Below are 26959 nucleotides of genomic sequence, written 5' to 3'. Positions count from 1 at the left end.
ATTTTTTTCTCGAAGGTTACCATGATTCATTGTACAGTACAGGGGAAAAAAAAGGCTTAAAAACAGAAAATAAGTCAAAAAAAGGGGAAAAAAAAAAGCAACAAAAACATTCCAGCTATTACTGCAGTCGATGGAATGAAAAAGGTTTCAGAAATTTCCATCCAGATGTTTGGCATCTTGAATGAGAATAGGCAAACATGCCACCTTAAAGAGGGCCAACCACCAAACTAAAGGCGGTGCTATACTGGCGCTGTCATGCGGATTCTATACATACCTTTAGTTGTGAGATCGGATGTACACTTTCTGAAATATAGACAAGTAAAGTTTGTGAAATGTACTGTTATTTGATTGACAGCAGCTACAGAATATCTAATAGGAGGGTTGGGTTTTGTTAGTTATTCCCACCCCTGTCTGCCTGTGCTTCCTTCCCCTCTTTGTTATTACAGAGGGAGGAAGGAAAGAAGGAAGGAAGAACAGGGGGAGGAACGTGGTCAGGGGGAGGAAGGAGGGAGGAAGGTGGTCAGGGGGAGGAAGGAGGGAAGAAGGTGGTCAGGGGGAGGAAGGAGGGAGGAAGGTGGTCAGGGGGAGGAAGGTGGTCAGGGGGAGGAAGGAGGGAGGAAGGTGGTCAGGGGGAGGAAGGAGGGAGGAAGGTGGTCAGGGGGAGGAAGGAGGGAGGAAGGTGGTCAGGGGGAGGAAGGTGGTCAGGGGGAGGAAGGAGGGAGGAACGTGGTCAGGGGGAGGAAGGAGGGAGGAAGGTGGTCAGGGGGAGGAAGGAGGGAGGAAGGTGGTCAGGGGGAGGAAGGAGGGAGGAAGGTGGTCAGGGGGAGGAAGGAGGGAGGAAGGTGGTCAGGGGGAGGAAGGAGGGAGGAAGGTGGTCAGGGGAAGGAAGGAGGGAGGAAGGTGGTCAGGGGGAGGAAGGAGGGAGGAAGGTGGTCAGGGGGAGGAAGGAGGGAGGAAGGTGGTCAGGGGGAGGAAGGAGGGAGGAAGGTGGTCAGGGGGAGGAAGGAGGGAGGAAGGTGGTCAGGGGGAGGAAGGAGGGAGGAAGGTGGTCAGGGGAAGGAAGGAGGGAGGAAGGTGGTCAGGGGGAGGAAGGAGGGAGGAAGAAGGACAGGTGGAGGAAGGAAGAAGGACAGGTGGAGGAAGGAGGGAGGTAGAAAAAAAACAGGTGGCGGAAGGAGGGAGGACAGGTGGAGGAAGGAGGGAGGAAGGACAGGGGGAGGAAGGACAGGCAGGCAGACAGGGGCGGAAATAACTAGCAAAACCTGACCCACCTATTATTCTGTAGCTGCTGTCAATCAATTAACAGTGCAATTCACAAACTTTACTTGCCTATATTTCAGAAAGTATACATCCGATCTCACAACTAAAGGTATGTATAGAATCAGCCTGATAGCGCCAGTATAGCACCGGCTTTAGTTTATATATGAAAATCCTGATGGTTGGTCCTCTTTAACCACTAAAGCGGTTTATGTCACCGTCTGAGTGGAATCACTAATGCATATTCTGTAGTAAAATACTTGCCACACGTCGTCGTCTTCTGTTCTCGGCACCGCTCCGGTCTTCTGCTAGTTGCGTCCCATGTGTTTGTTGGGCAACCGGAGGTTACTTCTCAAAGTAAGAGCCGCGACGAGGCTCACAATAAGCACTTGTGACCGTCAGCTCTAATTCAGGTCATTCAGGAGCTGCGTTGGCGAAACGGGACCGGAGCAGCGCCGGGAAGAGCAGAAAACTGCGTCTAGAAAGAATTTTACTAGGGTTTGGGAACAGGCATTTTGTGATTCCACTTCACCGATAAAATTTAAAGAGTGGCGGTGGTAAAAAAAATATAAAATAAATGTGCCTTTTAGAATTTTTGATTTTTAAAAATTGTAGTTTGAAGTGTAGACTTCACCCATCCATTAAATAAAAAAAAATAAATTAAAAAATAAAAAATAAATTGAGAGACCCTAAACCACATCCTCTAGGGCCCAGTTGTAAATTCAAGGGCTCCAATTTAGAAAAATGGGAAAAAAGAATTAGGATGTTGCTACTTTGCTCTTTTAATTTAATGATAAATGAATAAAAGAAAAATGCAAATGTAATTTTTAGAAAAGTTTCCTAAAAAGCTGGATGTGCTGTATCATAAGGATTTGCGGCACATTCAGGTTTTTCGACACGTGTGCCTTTTTGACAGGCAAAATAAACGGCATACTTGGAGGTGTACAAATTCACTGAAAAAAAATAAAAAAAAAAGGTTACAGTAGATTTCAGTAAACTGAATTGTTCCTATGGGTCAAGGCCCCCCGTTCTCAATTAAATATTGTAACGCAGCTAATCGAGAGAGAAAAAAAAAATAAACAACTTATAGAATTTCTTAATAAAACACTTTCATTACGGTAAAATAGAATTCACAAAAGGGTGAAAAGATTTTTTTTTTTTTCACGTTTCGCCTCTAACTATATGCTTCTTCAGGAGTGCAAATGTACCCTGTCTCCTTAAAAAAGCGAAGAAAAAAAATGCCAATGTAAAACATACATTTAGTGTATCACCCAAGTATTTTATATAAAGTCTCCGTATTATCAAGAAGCATTCCAAAAGGACAAATGGGTTAAGAGTAGCGTTTGCTGTACTAAAGAGATTACCAAATAAGCAGTAAAGTAGTAAAAATAGGCATTAGTTAACGCTGTGTGCTTTGTACAGTGTGCGGCGGCGCGTAGTTATTCGGGTGTAGTAGTGACTGCGTGCATCTCAATATTCGAGTCCATATTCACTTCCGATACTGAAACATCACTTTGGTCTACGAAAGCTTCTGTTCTCTCCGGCGATTCCATTCGGTTTCTCACCTCGGCGACCCCTGGGTGGTTTTTCCGTAAATGCTGATTGAGAGTGCCCTGGAAGGGGAAGCACTTGCCACACACTTCGCACCGGAATGGCTTGTCATCCGTATGACCCCTTATGTGGTATTCCAGTTGGTCTTTGCGGGTGTATTTCTTGCCACAATACTTGCATACAAAAGGTGTGATGCCCATGTGAAGACGCATGTGACGATCAAGACTCCCCTTCTGGTTGAAAGTCTTGCCGCAGTAGATGCAGATGAGTCTTTCGTTGTAGGGATGCCAGTAGCCTCGACTTGACCTCTCACGGGGACTACTCTCGAAAGCTGGCGTGCTCACAACCGTTTCATTTTCGGGACTTTGGATGACGTTTTGCACCTCATCAGTTAGGTTTGATGCTCGCTTTGGGCGCACCCGGCCACCCCGATAGCAGTTCAGCATGGATCTGGAAGGACTGGAGTTGCTTAGGCTCCCGTAGGGCTCGGATATGTTGGCATTTTGGGAAGCAGCTTGTGAAAAGGAATATGCATGTTGCAAAACAGACCCGTAGGAACCTACATTCAACGTCACCACTTGCTCTCCGTCCACCATTTCAGTGTGGTAGCCGTCATCACCGAGTGAGGAGCTGTCGGAGCAGCTTGGCCGATCCGACTTTTCGGTTTTGACTTTGACTTCTGCTACTTGACTCTCTCTCGCGACGTCGCCGTGTTCGACTTCGCCTTCTATCTGAATTTCGTGTTCTGAAATGCTTCCACTGCTGCCCCTGTCCGACTGCCCTTCTTCTTGAGGACGGTTCCTTTTGCTGGCCATGCCGTCCATCTTTAACTCACTACTTACAATCGACTGTCGCACATGCCCGCTGTATGGTGGAGAGATCTCCACTGGGTTTGCAAAGTAGCTATCATCCTTGATGCCGTTATGGTGACTTTGACCATCTTCTCCGCCTACTCCGACGACGTTAATTTTTGAGTGGATGCTCTCTAGAATATGAGTGCACTTGTCGATGACACATTGCATTTGGAGAAAGCTGGCTGCGGTTAGGAAGCTCACGACATCCTTCACCTGTACGGACATTCTTCCAGTGTAGCAAAAGGACAGTAATTGTTCGAAAACGTTAGGGTTTTTGATAACCGATATTGTTAAGCCACTCATGGTACTTAGAGCTGAATGGTCACGGAAATATGGAGAGCTGGCGGCAAGGACGGCCTTGTGTGCACGGAAAGGCTGACCTTGGATGTGGACGATTATGTCGCACAACTTCCCCTGCATCCGAAGCTCATTCAGCTGACTTAGGACTGTACTACTGTACTCCGGCACCTCAAACTGGATGAAGCTGTTGCTGTCCATCTTGTCTGCTGATCAAGTTTCTAAAAAAGACAAAAAAAGCAAAAAGGTTACCCTGAATCAATCAACTGGATTGGTATCTAAATATTTTCACAAGCCCCCCCCCAAAAAGTGGTCTCCATTCCAAAGGGGTCATTTATCTGGTTTAACAGCGCCTTGCAAAAAGTAAACATAGAGCTCTAGAGAGTGTGTGTAATTACCGTTTTTTTGTTTTATAAGACGCACCCCAAATTTACAGGAGGAAAATAGGAAAAAATAATTTTTCATGATAAAATGACTGAGGGTCTTATAATTCTATTAGTCACTAGTGGGGACCAGCAGTGGTTGAGCGGCTCAGGAAGGTCACAGGAGGCCGGATAGGCAATGCTACGGGCTCAGAGGAAGGGGTGTTAAGGTTCAGGAGGGTCGGTGATACTGCGGGTTCGAGGGTGTCACGGCGGCGGCAGGTGCCATTGATCTGCTGTCGGACTGCGGGGTGTCGCGGCGGTGGCAGGTGTCATCGACCTGCCGGTGGGCTGAGGTGGCGACACTGCAGTGGAGCAGACGGAGGGTCGCAGGACGGAGGGTCGCAGGACGGAGGGTCGCAGGACGGAGGGTCGCAGGACGGAGGGTCGCAGGACGGAGGGTCGCAGGACGGAGGGTCGCAGGACGGAGGGTCTTGGCGGCGGGTTCCATTGATCTGACTGCAGACTCTGTTGAATCGCTCGCAGTTGACGAGATGGACTTCAAGAAAATGGTCGCAGAGGTGGCGCGTGTGCAGATAGGACTCTGCAGCCATTTTCATGAAGTCAATCATGGCACTCTACGCACGTGCCACCTCCGCAACAGTTTTTCTTGAAGTCCATAGAGTCAATCTCCAGATGCGTCGCCTCTGCGGCCATTGTCTTGAAGTCCATTGTGTCAAACGCGGGTGATTCAATGGAGCCTGACGTCAGCTCAATGCACCAGCCCCCGAGACACCTCGTCCTGTGACCCTCCTGAGTCGCTCCCCTGCAGTGACACCCCCGCAGAGCGCCGGCAGATCAATGGTGCCCACTGAGACACCCCCGAGCCCATCCTGTGATCCTGCCTCTTCTGACCATGCTCCACCACCACTGCCCCCATAAGCCATATCCGTTTTGTAAGACGCACCCCCATTTTAACCCCATTTTTGGGGGGAAAAAGATGTGCCTTACAATCTGGGAAATACAGTAGTAATTTTTTTTTTTTTAAAAAAAAAAAAAAAAAAGGGGGTTGCCCAGGTTTGGGATGAAAGCCTGCAGTCCCTCTATGTGACCGCAGACTTTTGAATCCTCGTTGCGGTGTCAGCAACATTCAGACTAGACGTGCCCTGCCTTGCTAGATACAAGTGAATTGAGTGAGGCGAGCACGTCTAGTTAGCACGTGACCGCATGTATGCAAAATCATATTTGCGGCCATATGACCACATGCTCCGGAGAATCTTGACAGTATGTGGTGTGCACACAGTGAGGATTAAAAAAGTCTGGAGACTTCCATACCAAACATGAACAACCCAATTAATCCTATTTTTGTGTTAAATTTAGTTAAGGCTTTTTCTCTCAAATATTGTTCACAAATTTGTCTAAATCTGTATTAGGGATCACCACTGCTTTGCGAAGATAATACTACATCTAACCTCACAGGTGTGGCATACCAAGATGCTGATTAGACGGCATGATTATTGCACAGGTGCGCCTTAGGCTGGCCACGATGAAAGGCGACTCTAAAATGTGCAGTTTTATCACACAGCACAATGCCACTGATGTCGCACATTTTGAGGGAGCGTGCAGTCGGATGCAGGAATGTCCACCAGAGCTGTTGCCCGTGAATTGAATGTTCATTTCTCTACCATAAGCCTTCTCCAAAGCCAGTACAACGGCCTCACAACCGCAGACCACACGTAACCACAGCAGCCCAGGACCTCCACATCCAGCATCTTCACCTCCAAGATCTTCTGAGACCGGACACCCGCTGCAACAATCGGAGCAAAACCAAAGAATGGAGCACAAGCTGGCGGAAACCGTCTCAAGGAAGCTCCTCTGCGGCTCGTAGTCCTCATCGGGGTCCACACATTCGATGGCATCTGGCATGCTGGAGAGATGATGTCTTCACGGATGAATCCCGGTTTTCACTGTACACGACAGATGGCATCGTGTGGGTGAGCAGTTTGGGGTGAGCCTAGTGAGTAGAGTGGTCCATGGTAGCGGTGGGGTTCTGGTAGGGGAAGACGCATGTTATGGACAATGATCACCGATGCATTGTATTGAAGCCATTTTGAATGCACAGAGATACCATGACAAGATCCTGAGGCCATTGTTGCGCCTCATCCATGGCCATCACCTCATGTTGCAGCTGATATTGCGCGGCCTCATGGTCCAAGGATCTGTGCACAACTCCTGGAAGCTGAACACACCTCAGTTCTTGCATGGCCACATACTTCCCGGACAGGTCACCCTTTGGGCAGGTCTGGGAGGCTCTGGATCGGTTTATACGACGGTGTGTACAAGTCAATATTCAGCAATTTCACAGCCACTGAAGAGGAGTGGACCAACAATCCACCGGCCACAATCACCAACCTGATCAACTATGCGAAGGAGATATGAGGCAAATGGTGGTCCACCAGACACCGATTGTCTGACCCCTGAATACTGTAAAACTGCACATTTTAGGAGCTTTTCATTGTGGTCAGCCTAAGGCACACCTGTGCAATAATCCTGCTGTTTAATCGGCATCTTGATAATCCATCCGCCTCACAGGTGGGGCCTCTCTCAGCAAAGGACAAGTAAAATAAAATAAAAGAATCGGGTTTGATGCTGCGCTAAAAACCACAATTCCACAGGTTGTAATGGATTCTTTTCTTTATTTCCAAAGGTCAACGCGTTTCAAAGGCATATCCGCCTTCATCAGGACAAGGAGAATAAAAAGAACATCCTCTATTTTTTTATTTTTATTCTCCTTTTTTCATTCTCCTTGTCCTGATGAAGGCGGATATGCCTTTGAAACGCGTTGACCTTTGGAAATAAAGAAAAGAATCCATTACAACCTGTGGAATTGTGGTTTTTAGCGCAGCATCAAACCCGATTCTTTTATTTTATTTTACTTGTGTTCTCTACGGCTATATCGGGGCTGCAGCTTACCACATCTTTTTACATTCATTTGTTTCTGCTTTACCAGGAGTTGTGCCTATCACAACTATAGCAGGTGAGTACCTGTCCTATTGCCATATATCCATTTTATCATCGGATAAGACCCTATGTGCGCTTTTTTCCCCACAGTTCTCTCTAGCAAAAGGACAAGTGACATGCATTTTGACAAATTTGTGAACATCTCAGAGAAAAAGGCCTTTCTTCGGCGCTCCATTGGGAGACCCAGACGATTGTATAGTACTGCCTCCGGAGGCCACACAAAGCATTACACTAAAAAGTGTAAGGCCCCTCCCCTTCTGGCTATACACCCCCAGTGGGATCACTGGCTCACCAGTTTTCTGCTTTGTGCGAAGGAGGTCAGACATCCACGCATAGCTCCACTGTTTAGTCAGCAGTAGCTGCTGACTATATCGGATGGAAGAAAAGAGGGCCCATACTAGGGCCCCCAGCATGCTCCATTCTCACCCCACTTTTGTCGGGTGTTTGTTAAGGTTGAGGTACCCATTGCGGGTACAGAGGCTGGAGCCCACATGCTGTTTTCCTTCCCCATCCCCCCTCAGGGCTCTGGGTGAAGTGGGATCTTACAGGTCTCCAGGCACTGAGACCGGGCTCCATCCACAGACCCAGAGAACCTGCTGGATATGGAGCTGAGTATCGTCATGGACAGGGCCCTGCTACATTAAGGTACTCTGTGTCCCCGGGCAAGCGCGCACACACACACCAGCATTGCTGGGAGTGTTAGTGCGCCGGGGACAACAGCGCGGAGCGCTCGTGCTATTATTCACTACAGCTTTGCTGAGTGACTTTATGTATTGGGAACTGCCGCGCCGGCCGCTGCTGGGTGTTTTTTACATTGTGGCGCGGCTGGGACTTGTGGTGCGCCGGGGACTTCCGCGCTGGCCGTGCACATGGACAGCCGCGCTTATTACTCGAGTCCCCGGCTTTGCGGCCTAGTTTTCGTTTCGTTCCCGCCTCCAGCCCTGCCAGTCAGGGGTGAGGCGGAACGCTGTACAGACAGTCAGCGCCGAGGGCTGGAGTCTGCTTTGCATTCTCCAGCCCCCTTCACTGGACACAGTGGGACGTCAGTTTCCCGCTCTTGTCTGGGGCACGCCCACGGCCCGCCCCTCGTCACACGAGCTGGAGAAGGACGCCGGCAGCCATTCCTGCACGCAGTCCGAGCTGGGGAACGCAGACATGCTCTGGGCAACCACTCACAGGGCTCTGGCGACCACACACCCGCGTTATAGGCGGGCGGTAAGCAGCACCTGAAGTGCTGACCCCACTAATACCGAAGTGTCCATTTGTATTTTATGCTTGTATGCTATACACTGCACTGTACGGTCGCTATCTTTGGCTATATGCCCTCCTAGATGGCGAGATAACAGCAGCAAAAAAGCAAGGGTGCTAAGGCACAGTTTTTCTAGGCTGCTTGTATTGCATGTGCTGAAGTGTTCATTTGTACTTATGCTTGTATGCTATACATTGCACTGTACGGTCGCTACTCTTGGCTATATTCTCCTAGAGGGCTGGACAACTGCAGCAAAAAAGCAAGGGTGCCAAGGCACAGGCTTTATAGGCTGCTTGTACTGCATGTGCTGAAGTGTTCATTTGTATATATGCTTGTATGCTATACATTGCACTGTACGGTCGCTACTCTGGGCTAGATTCTCCTAGATGGCTGGACAACAGCAGCAAAAAAGCATGGGCGCCAAGGCACAGGCTTTCTAGGCTGCTTGTATTGCATGTGCTGAAGTGTTCATTTGTACTTATGCTTGTATGCTATACATTGCACTGTACGGTCGCTACTCTTGGCTATATTCTCCTAGAGGGCTGGACAACAGCAGCAAAAAAGCATGGGTGCCAAGGCACAGGCTTTATAGGCTGCTTGTATTGCATGTGCTGAAGTGTTCATTTGTACTTATGCTTGTATGCTATACATTGCACTGTACGGTCGCTACTCTTGGCTATATTCTCCTAGATGGCTGGACAACAGCAGCAAGAAAGCAAAGGTGCTAAGGCACAGGCTTTCTAAGCTGCTCATATTGCATGTGCTGAAGTGTTTATGCTTGTATGCTATACATTGCATAGATGGCTAGAATACAGCAGCAAAAAAAGCAACACAGGCTTTCTATGCTGCTTTTCCTGCATGTGATACTGTTCCACCGGCAGGTTCCACTGACCCCCATTGTGTGCAATGCTCCCCTGTAGCACTTGGTCAGCCGGGGTCTCTACTAGAGGTGGCCAAAGGAACCACCCGTGAACCCTGTCCAGGGACAGGGACGGAGTTGCAGTTTCGGCTGATAGACTTTGCAGTCCAGACAGGCCATGGGCAATCTTGATTAATGCTCCCTGGCCACCCTCATTTGGAACATAATCAGTGCTCCGGGGGGGTCTCAGGCATTCCAGGGTGACCCAGACAGCCTAAGCTAGCTCGCTGGGTACGACACTCGGCTTCATCACTGGTCAGGGTCCCAGCAGGAGGACTCTCTGTATGATGAGGCAGACGTAGCTGATCAGGGCTTTGGTCCTGACACCGCTCTCAATCCGGATACACCGGATGGTGACGCCATAGTGAATGATCTTATAGCGTCCATCAATGGAAGGTTGGATATTGCTCCCTCAGCTCCCCCAGTGGAGGAGTCAGCTTCACAGCAGGAGAAATCCCTTTTTCAGTATCTCATGCGTATATTGAGTACTTTTCTGGCCACGCTGACTTCAGAGAAGCAGTTCAGAAACACCACGCTTACCAGATAAGCGTTTTCTCCAAACGTATTAAGGATACACGTTATCCCTTCCCCCTGACGTGGTAAAGCGCTGGACCCAGGGTCCAAAGGTGGATCCCCCAATCTCCAGGCTTGCGGCTAGATCCATAGTTGCAGTGGAGATGGGACTTCACTTAAAGATGCCATTGACAGACAGATGGACCTCTGGTTGAAATCTGTCTGTGAAGCTATCGGCGTGTCGGTTGCTCCGGCATTCGCAGCCGTATGGGCACTCTAAGCTATTTCAGCTGGTCTTGCGCAGCTGGTCTTGAGCACATGTACATCTGTGCCGCAGGTGGTGTCCTTAACCTCGCAATGTCTGCATTGCGACTTACCCTAGTAATGCTGTCCTGGGGGGACAGTCGAGGTTTCGGTCCTTCCCAGGCTCGGGCAGGTCCCAATTGTCCTCGTCCAAAAGGGCTCAAAAGGCTCAGAGGGGCTCAAATTCCGGCCGGGCTCAATCACGCCCAAGGAAGGCTGCAGGAGGAACCGCTACCAAGGCGGTCTCCTCATGACTTCAGCTCTCTCTCTCCGCATCCGCGGTTGGTGGCAGACTCTCCCGCTTGGCGACATTTAGCTGCCGCAGGTCACAGACCGGTGGGTGAGAGACATTGTGTCTCACGTGTACAGGATAGAGCTCTGTTCTCGTCCTCCGGCTCGATTCTTCAGAACTCGCCCCCCCCCCCCCCACCGAGCCGATGCTCTTCTGCAGGCAGAAGGAGTGGTAATCCCTGTTCCTCTTCAGGAACAAGACACGGTTTTTTCCTCCAATCTGATTGGGGTGCCAAAAAAGGGTGGCTCTTTCCGTTCCCTTCTGGACCTAAAACTGCTCACCAAGCACGTGAAGGCCAGGCGGTTCCGGATGTAACCCTCCGCTCCGTCATTGCCTCAATGTCTCAAGGAGATTTCCTTGCATCAATAGACATCAAAGATGCTTATCTCCACGTGCCAATTGCTACAGAGCATCAACGTTTTCTAAGTTTCGTGATAGGAGACGACCATCTCCAGTTCGTAGCTCTGCCATTTGGTCTGGCGACAGCCCCACGGGTTTTCACCAAGGTCATGGCGGCAGTGGTAGCAGTCTTGCATTCTCAGGGACATTCGGTGATCCCTTACTTAGACGATCTACTTGTCAAAGCACCCTCTCAAGAGGCATGCCAACACAGCCTGAATGTTGCGCTGGAGACTCTCCAGACTTTCGGGTGGATCATCAACTTTTCAAAGTCAAACCTGGCACCGACTCAATCACTAACGTATCTTGGCATGGAGTTTCATACCCTCTCAGCGATAGTGAAGCTTCCGCTGGACAAGCAGCGGTCACTACAGACAGGGGTGCAGTCTCTCCTTCAGGGTCAGTCGCACCCCTTAAGGCGCCTCATGCACTTCCTAGGGAAGATGGTGGCAGCAATGGAGGCAGTCCCGTTCGCGCAGTTTCATCTGCGCCCACTTCAATGGGACATTCTCCGCCAATGGGACGGGAAGACAACTTCCCTAGACAGGAAAGTCTCCCTTTCTCAGACGGCCAAGGACTCTCTGCAATGGTGGCTTCTTCCCACCTCATTATCACAGGGAAGATCATTCCTGCCCCCATCCTGGGCAGTGGTCACGACAGACGCGAGTCTGTCAGGGTGGGGAGCAGTTTTTCTCCACCACAGGGCTCAAGGGACGTGGACTCAGCAGGAGTCCACCCTTCAGATCAATGTTCTGGAAATCAGGGCAGTATATCTTGCCCTATTAGCCTTCCAGCAGTGGCTGGAAGGAAAGCAGATCCGAATTCAGTCGGACAACTCCACAGCGGTGGCATACATCAACCACCAAGGAGGGACACGCAGTCGGCAAGCCTTCCAGGAAGTCAGGCGGATTCTGATGTGGGTGGAGGAAAGAGCATCCACCATATCCGCGGTTCACATCCCGGGCGTAGAAAACTGGGAAGCAGACTTCCTCAGTCGCCAGGGCATGGACGCAGGGGAATGGTCCCTTCACCCGCACGTGTTTCAGGAAATCTGCCGCCGCTGGGGGGTGCCGGACGTCGACCTAATGGCGTCTCGGCACAACAACAAGGTCCCGACCTTCATAGCGCGGTCTCGCGATCAAAGAGCTCTGGCGGCAGACGCCTTAGTGCAAGATTGGTCGCAGTTCCGGCTCCCTTATGTGTTTCCACCTCTGGCACTCTTGCCCAGAGTGTTACGCAAGATCAGATCCGATTGCGGCCGCGTCATACTCGTCGCCCCAGACTGGCCGAGGAGGTCGTGGTACCCGGATCTGTGGCATCTCACGGTCGGCCAACCGTGGGCACTACCAGACCGTCCAGACTTACTGTCCCAAGGGCCGTTTTTCCATCGGAATTCTGCGGCCCTGAACCTGACTGTGTGGCCATTGAGTCCTGGATCCTAGCGTCTTCAGGATTACCCCAAGGGGTCGTGGCCACCATGAGACAGGCTAGGAAGTCCACTTCTGCTAAGATTTACCACAGAACGTGGAAGATTTTCTTATCCTGGTGCTCTGCACAAGGAGTATCCCCCTGGCCATTCGCGTTACCTGTCTTTCTTTCCTTCCTGCAATCTGGGTTGGAAAAGGGCTTGTCGCTCGGCTCCCTTAAAGGGCAAGTCTCGGCACTATCCGTGTTTTTTCAGAAGCGTCTAGCACGACTTTCTCAGGTGCGCACGTTCCTGCAGGGGGTTTGTCATATCGTACCTCCGTACAGGCGGCCGTTAGATCCGTGGGATCTAAACAAGGTCCTTGTTGCTCTCCAGAAGCCGCCCTTCGAGCCTCTGAGGGATGTGTCACTTTCTCGACTCTCACAGAAAGTGGCCTTTCTGGTAGCGGTCACGTCTCTTCGGAGAGTGTCTGAACTAGCAGCGCTGTCATCCAAAGCTCCTTTCCTGGTGTTCCACCAGGACAAGGTAGTGCTGCGTCCCATTCAGGAGTTTCTCCCGAAGGTGGTATCCTCTTTTCATCTTAATCAGGATATCTCCTTGCCTTCCTTTTATCCGCATGCAGTTCATCGGTATGAAAAGGATTTACATTTGTTGGATCTGGTGAGAGCACTCAGAATCTACATTTCCCGCACGGCGCCCCTGCGCCGCTCGGATGCACTCTTTGTCCTTGTCGCTGGTAAGCGCAAAGGGTCGCAGGCTTCCAAAGCCACCCTGGCTCGATGGATCAAAGAACCAATTCTTGAAGCCTACCGTTCTGCGGGGCTTCCGGTTCCATCAGGGCTGAAGGCCCATTCTACCAGAGCCGTGGGTGCGTCCTGGGCATTACGACACCAGGCTACGGCTCAACAGGTGTGCCAGGCAGCTACCTGGTCGAGTCTGCACACTTTCACCAAACATTATCAGGTGCATACCTATGCTTCGGCGGACGCCAGCCTAGGTAGAAGAGTCCTGCAGGCGGCAGTTGCCTCCCCGTAGGGGAGGGCTGTCTTTGCAGCCCTAACATGAGGTATTTCTTTACCCACCCAGGGACAGCTTTTGGACGTCCCAATCGTCTGGGTCTCCCAATGGAGCGCCGAAGAAGAAGGGAATTTTGTTACTTACCGTAAATTCCTTTTCTTCTAGCTCCTATTGGGAGACCCAGCACCCGCCCTGTTGTCCTTCGGGATTTTTGGTTGTTTTTCGGGTACACATGTTGTTCATGTTGAATGGTTTTCAGTTCTCCGATGTTACTTCGGAGTGAATTTGTTTAAACCAGTTATTGGCTTTCCTCCTTCTTGCTTTTGCACTAAAACTGGTGAGCCAGTGATCCCACTGGGGGTGTATAGCCAGAAGGGGAGGGGCCTTACACTTTTTAGTGTAATGCTTTGTGTGGCCTCCGGAGGCAGTACTATACAATCGTCTGGGTCTCCCAATAGGAGCTAGAAGAAAAGGAATTTACGGTAAGTAACAAAATTCCCTTCTTTGTGTACATAGAAAATGTCTTACATTTTAAGAGTCCAGGTCATGAAAAATGGGAGCAAAAACAAAAGTGTTGCAGTTATATATTTTTGTTCACAGTACCTGTGTGTATGTAATTATCAGTCCAGCCACCAACCCGTGCGTCCACCCACCAACCCGTGCGTCCACCCACCAACCCGTCCACCCACCCACCCACCCGCCCGTCCGCCCGCCCGTCCTTCCACCCAGCCTCTCCTTCCACCCAGCCTCTCCTTCCACCCAGCCTCTCCTTCCACCCAGCCTCTCCTTCCACCCAGCCTCTCCTTCCACCCAGCCTCTCCTTCCACCCAGCCTCTCCTTCCACCCAGCCTCTCCTTCCACCCAGCCTCTCCTTCCACCCAGCCTCTCCTTCCACCCAGCCTCTCCTTCCACCCAGCCTCTCCTTCCACCCACCTCTCCATCTCCCTCTATCCATCTACACAAAACCAGTATCTTGCTAGTTCCACTGGACCCAATACTAGGCTCTCCTGACTTTTCAGCTATGGAATGGGAACAAGCATTTTTAATAAGGTTTTTCCTATAATCAATATTTGGCACTAATCCAGAAGGATATTCCTACAATCAATTTATGGCACCAACCCACAGGATAGGTGATAAAGATCTGTATATGAGGTGCCCCATGATTGCTAGTTTGCGGGGTCCCAAATTCCCCTCACTTTAGTGCTCAGTGCCGATCCTCTACAATCAGGCAATTGTCATCTACTCTGGTTACATTGATTGCAGGACAAAAAATTTGCAAAACTGGAAACCCGAGCTATCCGACTATTTTAGCTCTTTCCTGCCACCCTGGCCTCATTACGCCCCAGTGCCGACACGTACGAGCAGCATTACATGTCTGCTGACCTATGGACGCCTCTCGCAATCTAGACCCGGTCATGTTCGGCAGCTGCGGCGTGTGGAGAGCTAACCAGACGGAATTGAAGCCACTTATCACCCAGGAAATTAGCAGGCAGATTGGCGGTGGCACAAATACAAGATGCAGTGGATAGCGGCACATCGGACCATTATTTATCAGCAGCCGAAGAATCTTATTTATCCGGCAATGTAGGAAAAAAACCCCGTTATTGTTACTGATGCTACCGACTAATATTCCACTGCGTGTATGAAGGGAACAATGACAATCAGGAGGCACAGAACGGTTAGATACGCGCACAATGGCTTTTCTTCTTCCACATTTCTTTATTCCCCCCTAAACAATAAAAACTAATTGCCCCTGGGATTTTCTAACTAAGACGAACGCTTGCAAATCCACTGACGTGTGCAAGAATATTCGGGTTTCTGCAGTAAAGTAGGTTAACAAGGGTGGGAGACGGATGGCGGAGAGGTTTATTTCCCTTTTTCCTGCGCTTGTCTAAACAGATATTGATATTCATAGAGAATATATTTAAATTCAGACGTTCTCGCCGCATTAATGTATTTGCATAGATCTGGGGAAAAAAAAAAAAAAAAAGTAATTTTCATCTGCTGCGTGTTTTAGTCAAAGCCGGGAAAGAAAGCAGATTTCTGCAAATGTGGAGAGCAGAATGACAATGCCGTTGTGGGAGAACGAAGACCGCCATATTTCTCTCCTCCGGATACTTACATCCCGTGCACCTGTATTATATCATTGGTGGATGCTTTATCTAATGGCTTCACCTTCACCCCCCGGGTGTTACCTGCAGCCGAGGTGCGAAGCATCTCCTTATAAGATGGAGAGTCCAGCAATAATAAGTTTTCTTACAGATTTTCTCAAGACGACCATCCACCACCAAAAAAAAAAAAAAAGAAAAACCCCTTTATCAGTCGTTTGAGAGGATCTCAGCAGCCCGAGTAAGTCCTTGTATTAAAAAAAAAACAAAAAAAACAAAACAAAACCCCTTTATCAGTCGTCTGAGAGGATCCCAGCAGCCCAAGTATGTCCTTGTATTAAAAAAAAACAAAACAAAAAACAAACAAAACAAAACCCCTTTATCAGTCGTTTGAGAGGATCTCAGCAGACAGAGATTGTCCTTGTATTATATGGTCAACCATAAGAACTGAGCGACCAGATGATTCCCCAAAAGATAGGGTCCTTTATTAAGACAAATGTTGTAATATAGAGCGTAGTCTCCATGTTGGGTCATATAAACCAGGAAGGTTGGATGTAATACTATATTTTCCCACAGGAATACGGCCAGAAAAAGAAGAAATTTCTGATGGTGACCTACACAACCTAATTTTGCAATATCCAAAAAAAAACCTGGGAACCCCAGGCACAATGTGAGGCCCTGGATGAGCGATTGCAGCCAGAAAATTCATGTCTTGGATGACTTCAAGGAAGGTCCCCGCCTTCTCCAGTCCCAATCGAGTTGATGGACAGGTCTCTCCTTATCTAGACAACGGGATCGGAGCAGAAAAAAATAGGTGGGGAACCGACTGATGACATGACAACAAAATGCTGCTATTTAGCCCCTTTATCCCCGGGGATGAACCGGAGGAAGACGACCTAGGCTTCTCCCGCCTCAAATCGAGTTGACGGACAGGTCTCTCCCTATCTAAGCCAGTCAAAGGGATTGGAACAGAGAGAAGTCACTGGGGACCCAACTGATGATTTGACGACAAAATGACGTTATTTAGCCCCTTTACCCCCGGGGGTGAACCGGAAGAAAGCAACCTAGGCTTTTCCCACCTTAATCGAGTTGACGGACAGGTCTCTGGACAAAGTGATCGGAGCAGAAAGAAAACGGTGGGGAACCGACTGATGACATGACAACAAAATGCTGCTATTTAGCCCCTTTATCCCCGGGGATGAATCGGAGGAAGACCACCTAGGCTTTTCCCGCCTTAATCGAGTTGATGGACAGGTCTCTCCCTATCTAAGACAGTCAAAGGGATTGGAACAGAGAGAAGTCACTGGGGACCCAACTGATGACTTGACGACAAAATGACGTTATTTAGCCCCTTTACCCCCGGGTGTGAACCAGAAGAGAGCGACCTTGGCTTTTCCAGTCTTAAATCGAGTTGACGGACAGGTCTCTCTCTATCTAGACAAAAAGATCGGAGTAGAAAGAAATAGGTGGGGAACCGACTGATGACGACAAAATTACGCTTTTTAATCACTTCACCCCCAGGACGCGACCTAGGATTCTTCTTGATGGACAGGTCTTTTCCTATCTACACAAAGGGATCGGAGCAGAGAGAAAAATCGGCTGGGGAACTGACTCTCAACAACAAAAATTACACTATTTAACCACTAACCAGAGGGAGGCGACCTAGGACTATATATACGTCCTACGTCGTGTCATTAAGAGGTTTATGAGTGTACCCATCTCCATACAACTAATAAGCTTGGTGGCTCAGCAACAATGGGGTCTCTGGTTCAAGTCCCACCAAGGACAACATCTGCAAGGAGTTTGTGGTTTTCCTCCCATACTCCAAAGATATATAGGAATACATATCTATATAGTGATAGTGAATACAGTATATGTCTTGGATGACTTCTTTAAGAAAGGTCCCCGCCTTCTCCCGCCCCAATCGAATTGACGGACAGGTCTCTCCCTATCTAGACAAAGGGATCGGAGCAGAAAGAAGAAGTCGGTGGGAAACCAAATGATGACTTTTGAAGACAAAATGACGCTATTTAACCAGAGGGAGGTGACTTAGGACGTATATATACGTCCTAGGTCCTGAAGGGGTCAATGAGTGTAACCATTTTGGTACACTAATAAGCTCGTTGGCTCAGCAGCATTTGGGTCCCGGGTTCAAGTCCCACCAAGGACAACATCTACAAGGAGTTTGTGGTTTTCCTTCCATACTCAAAAAATATAGTGATAGGGAATATATGTCTTGGATGACTTCTTTAAGAAAGGTCCCCGTCGAGTTGACAGACATGTCTCTCCCTATCTAAACAGTCAAAGGGATCGGAGCAGAAAGAAGTTTGTGGGGAACCAACCGATGACTTTTCCCTTCACCTCCGGGGGTGAAGCGGAGGAGGCGACTTAGGACGTATATATACGTCCTAGGGGGTATATATACGTCCTAGGGTAACCATTTCTGTACACTTAAAAGCTCAGTGGTTCAGTAGCGTTGGGGTCCCGGGTTCAAGTCCCACCAGGGACAACATCTACAGGGAGTTTGTGGTTTTCCTTCCATACTCCAAAGATTTAGTGATAGGGAATATAGCTCCAATGGGGACAGTGATGATGAGGTCTGTACGGCTCTGCGGACTATGATGGTGTTATTATACAAGCAAGCTTACTCGAGCTTCACATTAGTAAATCCCATAGCAGAAAGTGCCCCAATTCTTTCCGCTTCTGATGGGTCAGGACCCCCACATAAAAACCCTCTGAAATCCAATGACACCGACCGCTATAATGCGTCTCCTGGAACAAGATATAACTTATAAAACACAGGCGGCACTCATTTTACTGCACGTAACTAACTAGATGAAGGAAATCTGTCCGCACGGGATGAGACAGAAGCCGTACAGTAACGACGCAACACTCACTATACACAATGATGTGTAAATTCATGAGATATTACTCAACTTTATTAGCTGCAAACTACGGGGCTGATTCATAACAGGGAATGAATGGGACAAAAGCCATTACTACGTTTACAGGAGGTTTTGCCACAATTACATGCAATCGGGGTGGCAGCAATTAATGGGCAAGGAAAGAAGTGGAGATATCTGACGGCCGAGTCATACCAGACGGATTCTACGCAGATTTTTGGCATTGCCGACGACCAAAATGTGGCTTTGTACTGGTGCGGAATAAAGTACTCGACAGACATGACAACGGTGCTAAGCGGGGGGGTCCGCTTCAGATTTACAGATCTGACTCTAGTAGGAGCCATAGAGGTCGTCCACATGAGTGCAAGCTCACACGGAGCAGAGCCCTCCATACAGGACCCTCGAGGGGAACCCTAATCAGGGACCACCCCATGTCTGACATCTATAGGCCCAACAGTGCATGACACAAACTGTTGAGAATGAACAGACCCCCCCCCCCCCTTAGGAGCTCAGTCGGCACAGAGGGGGGGGGGGGGCCGAAATCCGGTAACAGATCCCTGGGCGCAGTGCATTACCTTCACAGCGAGGGTTTCTCCGTTTTCGGCGTCCTACAGGACTCTGCTGAGTAAACACTCTGCTAGTTAGGACCTGCTCCGAGGCTGGGATCCCGGCAGTCTTAGCTTACCAATAAAAGTGATGTAACGCCTTCCTAATACCTGCCAGAAAAACACAAACCCGGGACAGACAGAAGCTCAAAATCTCAAATTCTTGACTGCACATGGACCGGAAAAGCTTTCCAAGACCGAAAACTCAAGCTATGCCCTATCCTGTGGAAGCCCCCCCCCCCCTTCCCCCATCACCACGATCCTAAAAAAATGGCATCTCAATTCCACCCCGAATGGAGCGAAGGTTCGTGTGTTCGGCTTCTGCTCTACTCATTGTCTATGAGACCTAAATAGCTGAGCGGTGTACTCCACAGTCCCATAGACAATGAATAGAGCAGAGCATGAGTAACGCCGCTCTATTCAGGTCAGGGCTGTGATCGGCCGTTCTTGAACAACGCTGTCGGGATCGTTGTGGATCCCAGTGTTTGGATTAACAGCGATCAGCACGTTATATCCTATAGATCCCCTTATCAAACCAATATTGCTTGATCCGTTGACTGGAGGCCTCCTGACTCTCCAACAGAAAGAGAAAAACTGCAGGTTGGATGGTTTCTGATGGACCATCGATATGTTCTTTATAATATAAGCTGCCGCCAGAAGAGTCTGGCAGCGTCTCTCTCATTGATAGATGTAGAAGCTACTGAACAAGCAGCAGGTTAATTCATACAACGTACGGTTGCCTGCGAGGGTCAAACATGTAAGCAGTTCTTTTGACTGCAAGATGTCCATAGCATTGATGGCAGGTCACCACCCAAATTGACTGTGTAGACCTCGGCTAATGGAAGATCAAGATCACAAAAACCACCGGACCGGAAATGAAACCACAGGCATCCACGAGAGACAGCCGTCAGCTGCGATCTCAACAGTTGGGGGGGGAGGGGGGGGGGAAATATAGAGAGCGGCTTTTCCCCCCGAACATCAAAAGATTGTATGAATATATTACAACACCCCAACATTTTTCGTCGGGAGCCCCCATCCACATTGGATGGTGTACTAGTCCTGCCGGCGGGCTTGGAGGAGTGTGTTTTGCGCCTCAAGACGTCAGTGTGCGGCAGCAGAGCATTGGAAATACTGCGGGCTCGTAGGGTGTCGCAGCGGCGGGCACAATTGATCTGTGGGCTGCTTTAAATCACCAGCGGTTGTTGCGCTAGACTTCAAGAAAATGGTTGCAGGGGACGATCCGCGCCTCCACGGCCATTTTCTTGAAGTCCACCTTAATGGCCGGCGATTCAATGGAGCCTGCAGATCAATAGTGCTTGCCACCATGACACCCCACAAACCCGCAATATCGCCAACCTTCTGCTGCAGCACACCAAGGCCCCACGGGACAATGTACCCGCGGATTTTGCCACAGAAAACCCGCGGATTTATCTGGATTTTCCAGATAAATCCACAGGTTAATGCAAGTACAGACACTCCTCATGTTGTCCTATGGGATTTGGGGAGTGCTGTATCAATGCTGCGGATGTCCCGCAGCCGCACGTAACTGCATGTCAATTATACATGCAGAAATATCTGCGGTTGTCCCACTATGGAGATACAGGGCGGGAATTCCGCAGGTATTTCCGCACTTGTCCTGCAGGTTTACCGCAACAAAAATGCTCGAAACCCGCAGCAATGGATAGCTGCGGATTCCAGGGAGCAGCTGCGGTAAACCTGCGTCAAAGTCCAGGGGTACATTGTCCCGTGGGCACATAGCCTTACCCTCGAGCTGGGACACCCGCTCCTCCAAGCCCGCCAGTAGATCAATGGCGCCTGCTGCAGTGACACTCCACAAGCCCACAGCATCGCCAACCCTCCGCACACTGACCCTCTCCTCGGAGTCCACAGCATCTCCAACCCTCCTGAGCCACGACACCCCCTCCTCCAAGTCCACAGCATGGCCTACCCTCCTGAGCCACGACACCCCCTCCTCCGAGTCCACAGCATGGCCTACCCTCCTGAGCCACGACACCCCCTCCTCCGAGTCCACAGCATGGCCTACCCTCCTGAGCCACGACACCCACTCCTCCGAGTCCACAGCATGGCCTACCCTCCTGAGCCACGACACCCCCTCCTCCGAGTCCACAGCATGGCCTACCCTCCTGAGCCACGACACCCCCTCCTCCGAGTCCACAGTATGGCCTACCCTCCTGAGCCACGACACCCCCTCCTCCGAGTCCACAGCATGGCCTACCCTCCTGAGCCACGACACCCCCTCCTCCGAGCATGGCCTACCCTGCCTCCTGTGACCTTCCGAGCCACTCCACCACCACCGCCGCTCCCCCCTGGTGAGCCAATATACGAGGCACTAGGATTATAGGATGGACCCTCATTTTAACGGGAATTTTTTTTCCTATTTTCCACCTTTAGATTGGGGGTGCATCTTATAAAATGAAAAATACGATACTTCTTGAATTTTCCAAACATCTGGGACCCCACGGATGCAGAGAAACCCCCAGTCCTCTTTATAAGTGAAAGCAGCTGCAGTTCTCCGCATGGCCCAGGTGGCCACGAGTGCAGCTAAAAGCACTGATGGGCCACACGGCTGAATCAGCCATGAATGGAGAGGGTCCCAGGTCGCAGACCACACCAACCAAAGTGAAGACCCCTTTAACATCTACTAGGCATAACAACAATCTGCAGATATTAGGTGCATATGATACCTCACCGACCAGCAGGAGTCCTGGATTTGAGGCCAACCAATCTGCTGATTACCATGTGCAACCTTTGGCACGCTCGGTTGCAAATAGCGTCACCAACTGTGGGGGGGAAGGGGATTGTAAAAGGTGCTACGCTCACAGCAGGGGGAACAACAATGCTTTATACCAGGGAGCCGAAATTCCAAGAATGGGGGAAGGGCTGGAGGTACTAAGTACATGTCTCGTGCAACCACATGTGCCTGTGGAAGACCATGAAAGAGGAGCGCTCCTGAGCATGTTATCAATTCTCATACCGGGCCATACAAGGGTCTCAAAAACGATGATCCAGCACATGTGGCCGAAGGAACGCGTCTGGTGAACAGCTCTAACTTCAAAGAGCACATGGATCCAATGAGCGCGGTGGTGGCCGAGGACGCGCACCCAAGATGAAAGCCAAAACCTGCGCCAAATAATAGAGCACGACCTACCGCCCGAGAGGTTAGAGAAGAAAAAAGTGGATAGAGAGGTGATGTCCATTAAAAACGATCAAACATCTGAGGAGCAAGCTTCTTTTTGGTGACGGTGAGGAGGGGGGAGGCTTTCACGCCCAATTATTTGGCATTTCAAAGGTGGCCAGGCTGGCTAAGATGCAGCCGTGCAAGAAGCAGCCGTAGGGGGTGGATAGGGTGTAACCTGAGAAGACCAGATTCGAGGAATGCAGGATAGCTAAGGGGGGTAAAGCTGTAGCCGAATCCTGGATCCTGAGCTTCAGTGGTTTTGTTTTAGGCAATGCTACAGAATATTTGAGCGATGCCGCAGCCGTTGTGCCCGGCCGGACGGAGGCCATCTGTACCGGGCTTTGGATGACAATCACAGTCCGGACGGGATGAGCAATCTGATCGAAGAGTTTCCATTTTTGTAAAAAAAAAATTTTTTACACGTTCTTCGTCACCAAGCCGAGAAAAAAATTCTTAATCATTCATGAAAACTCAAAAGCAACTGGGGCTTCCCGATGGCCAAAAATCCTCGGTGTCCATTTCAATAAACATCTCAAACCCCCTCTGGCAGCGGCTTCACCTCCCCCAGGAACAAAGGATCAGTCACGCCAAAATTCGACCTGCCGGATGCTTCTTTTCTGATGTTGGGAGGTGACCGTACACATGGGCCAAAAAGGGCAACGTATGAACACACGAGTGTTTCAGGTCACAGCAGCACTCATTACCAAGAACCATAACTACCCAGGTATACTGAGTCACGTATGGCCACCTTAAGAACGGAGCCACCAGGCCACGTTTGGCAATGTGCACCTCGAAGGATTACTACATTCATTTTCTGAAACAATTTTTAGGCAAATTTGCAAGAAGAAACCTTTGCGTAGTAGCGGGGTTAGTGAAAGGAACGCTACTATGATACGTTTGGTGATAAATCAGGGCAATTAATAAATACATTCATCACATAGGTGGAAGAGGAGCAGCTGCCCAGAGTAGGCTCTTTGATGTCATTTTCCAAACGGCCTCTAAAAAATTAGACCACAAATTAAAAATCGGATAAAATTGATGACCGCTCCATTAATTATTGCACTGGTTCACGTGCATAAAAATGCATTCCATACATCTGACGTGTATCGATTTCTGCAAACATGGGCCAGATACATTTCTACAATAAATCTTCTGTGAATCCATCCTAACGGGGGACGATCAATCTGGATATTACAGCCGTGATCAGAAACGCAAACCAGTGGCTCAACGTCAGCCGACAATCACAAAGGCCACGAATGACGTCAATGAGGCTTCCTGGCCCAGGTGAATTCCCATCAAAAGGGATTGTTCACTTTCTGGCCGAAAATCAGAAAATGTCCTAATATTACGTATAGAAAAGTACCTGCATATCCCCCTCCCCCCCCGTTGTGCCAATCAATAATGGCTGTGGGCCACCCAGATTTTCACATCCAAGTAAAGATGGGTTAAGGCCTTGTGCACACACTGCTTTTTTGGTGCAGTTTGTGGTCCTAATCAGCATGTATCTTTCCCAGAAAAAGATATGGGATTGACTGTGCGCATGTTGCTTCTTTTTTGCCTGCAGTTTTGGTTACAGAAAAGAACATGTCACTTATTTCTGCATTTTTCCATTGATAATGTTAAAAAAAAACCCCAGGCAAAAACGTGGCAAAAATGTATGTGTTTTTTTCGGACAGAGGGTGCGTTTTTCGCTGGAGAAACAAAACTGCAGTGTGCGCACATAGGGGAAGTCATGGTTTTGCGCAAGTCATAGTTTTACCCTCTCATTGGTTGCCCCTGACTCTGCCCAGTTTCAGAAGTGGAGCAATCAGGGAGGCTCCGATCTTTAAGCAATTACTGTTTTTTATCCTTGAAGTGGACAATCCCTTTAAGTGACACTGACAACCTATGACAATTCCCTGAGTGACTCTGGGGCACTGAACATGCACTTGTGGTATGGAAATTAAATTGCAAAACTGAGCGTGAGTGCATACATCCTGTGCACAGCCGAGCAGGACAGAAGTAGCAGCGGTTTGCATGGAAATTTGTGATGAAATAGTAACTCCTTTGTCAGAAGTGTGAACAGGGTACATTAGAGCAGTATGTTAGTCCATCAATCTACGAATAGACTACAACTCCCAGCAAGGCCTGGACATAACCCTGACATGTATGTGATGCCCCATAAAGGCCTTTATAGGGGGAATGCATAAAGTGAATTTAACGGAGGCGCGGTGGCTCAGTGGTTAGCACCGCAGCCTTGCGGCGCCTCAGTGGTTAGCACCGCAGCCTTGCGGCGCCTCAGTGGTTAGCACCGCAGCCTTGCGGCGCCTCAGTGGTTAGCACCGCAGCCTTGCGGCGCCTCAGTGGTTAGCACCGCAGCCTTGCGGCGCCTCAGTGGTTAGCACCGCAGCCTTGCGGCGCCTCAGTGGTTAGCACCGCAGCCTTGCGGCGCCTCAGTGGTTAGCACCGCAGCCTTGCGGCGCCTCAGTGGTTAGCACCGCAGCCTTGCGGCGCCTCAGTGGTTAGCACCGCAGCCTTGCGGCGCCTCAGTGGTTAGCACCGCAGCCTTGCGGCGCCTCAGTGGTTAGCACCGCAGCCTTGCGGCGCCTCAGTGGTTAGCACCGCAGCCTTGCGGCGCCTCAGTGGTTAGCACCGCAGCCTTGCGGCGCCTCAGTGGTTAGCACCGCAGCCTTGCGGCGCCTCAGTGGTTAGCACCGCAGCCTTGCGGCACTGGGGTCCTGGGTTCAAATCCCACCAAAGACCATGTGCAAGGAGTTTGTATGTTCTCCCCGTGTTTGCGTGGGTTTCCTCGGGTTTCCTCCCACACTCCAAAGACAAACTGATAGGGAATTTAGATTGTGAGCCCCAATGGGGACAGTGATGCCAATGTATGTAAAGCGCTGTGGAATTAATAGCGCTATATAAATGAATAAATAATATATGTAAGAACGCTCCCAATCATTGCCCCATATGTAGACAGGGAGGTGATCAGGATTGTCAGCAGCGCATCGCCCCATATACACAGAATGTGCTGCCAAAAATACAAAACCAATATAAGGACCAGACAACTAAGTCAATTCACATTTTGTTTCAGGCATTTAAGCAAGCTCTAACAAGCAAAGCCTATCTTCTTAGGGGGGATATCCGTGGTCGCACCAGGGCTGTGGAGTCGGTAAGCCAAACCTTCGACTCAGACTCCGACTCCTCAAATTCTCTTGCACCGACTCAGACTCTGGCTCCGACATATATTGCTTATAGTTAGGTGAAAAATGTATTGTAGTACATGAATATGTGTATGTGAACATCAGACATTTAATAATTTTTATGATACAATAATCAAGATATTTGGATAGAACATAAAATATATTTATTGGAATACAACTTTAGAACACAAAAAACTATAATTGTAAATATGTAATACACTATGTAATATACAGTAGATTACATATATATCTTGTGTGTGTATATACACTATATATATATATATATATATATATATATTACATATTTACAATTTATTAGTTTTTTGTGTTCTAAAGTTGTATTCCAATATATATTTTATGTTCTATCCAAATATCTTGATTATTGTATCATAAAAACAATTAAATGTCTGATGTTCACATTGTACTACAATAAATTTTTCACTTAAATATAAGCATTATACTAAATGTTATTATTTAGTAAAATATTCAGCACATTCTGCATTGCACTCCTGTCCCCAATTTATTATATATTTTAGGAGTCGGAGCATTTTATACCGACTCCACAGCCCTGGGTCGCACGGCTACATAATGGCGATGAATGTGGCCGCATTGGGATTTTTCGGGACTTATCACGGTTTCTGTCGGACCCCATCTGCCTCCATTACGCAGCGATCTATGGCCGCACGACCTCTGTCCCGACCCTAGTGGCCGTGTAGTCGCAGCCTTCATCATCCTAATATAAACCTCACAATATAAGATTAATACCTATGTCAGATGATTTTCTAACAGATACACCCAATTTAGATTGCATGGAGATTGGTCAGATATCTGTACAGGTTGTGGCACCATAGGGCGGTTACATATGTGAGATTTGATACCTGATGACCATCCAAAAAATAATCTGACGTGCCACATCTGACAGAAAGCATCTGCCCAGGATTGTTCCGGTCAGTCGACAATTATAAACTCAGATTAAAGGGGAACTCTAGTGTCCGCAGGTAAAAAGTCAGACATAAGCGAAGTGGAGCAGTATAGGGTGTGTCTGGTGGAAGGGACTTCTAGGATATGGGGGGGGAGGGTCTATAGGGCTGGGGAGAAAGCAAAGGGAAGCCCACCCAGGACTCCAGAGGGGGGCACTGGCTGGAGGAGGAGGGGGTAATATTTGGGGGTAGCCCAGTCCTGTCATAGCCGCAGAAAGGGGGAAGCTAGGAGAACCCGTGCTTTTCTAGGAACGGCCTGTAATAGCGGAGGGTGTCCACTGGAGGGCGATGTTAGTAGGATTTCAATGCGCGGCGCCGGCAGCTACACACATAACAAAAAAAGTGGGGGAGGGGTGAGCCCCCGGAGGGGATGTCGCCGGGAGCCCTCCAGCTCTCCCCGGACGTTGGCTTGCGGCCTCACCTGCCGGGAATTATCCGTCTCTCTCCTTCTCACATCGCTCCGGAGAGCTCGGCCGGTGCCGGGGCCTAACGCGGCGCTCCTCTCTCCTCAGCTGCCGGAAA

The 26959-nt window shown here is 49.3% G+C and overlaps 1 protein-coding gene across 1 annotated transcript; it reads right to left on the bottom strand.

Annotated features, from left to right (window-relative positions):
- Positions 1-1408: 1408 nt before the first annotated feature.
- ZBTB34 (zinc finger and BTB domain containing 34) lies at positions 1409-26959 on the bottom strand. Its single transcript, XM_075323001.1, has 2 exons — positions 26859-26959; positions 1409-4180 (listed from the first exon to the last, which is right to left on the bottom strand). Exon 2 carries the CDS (start codon positions 4158-4160, stop codon positions 2697-2699), a length of 1464 nt encoding a protein of 487 aa, XP_075179116.1. The 5' UTR covers positions 4161-4180; positions 26859-26959; the 3' UTR covers positions 1409-2696.

The sequence above is a fragment of the Anomaloglossus baeobatrachus genome, chromosome 9, assembly GCF_048569485.1.
Source record: "Anomaloglossus baeobatrachus isolate aAnoBae1 chromosome 9, aAnoBae1.hap1, whole genome shotgun sequence".
Classification (NCBI taxonomy): Eukaryota; Metazoa; Chordata; class Amphibia; order Anura; family Aromobatidae; genus Anomaloglossus; species Anomaloglossus baeobatrachus.
The sequence above is the reverse complement of the archived record's forward strand: the minus strand, read 5'-3'. Positions and strand labels throughout refer to the sequence as shown.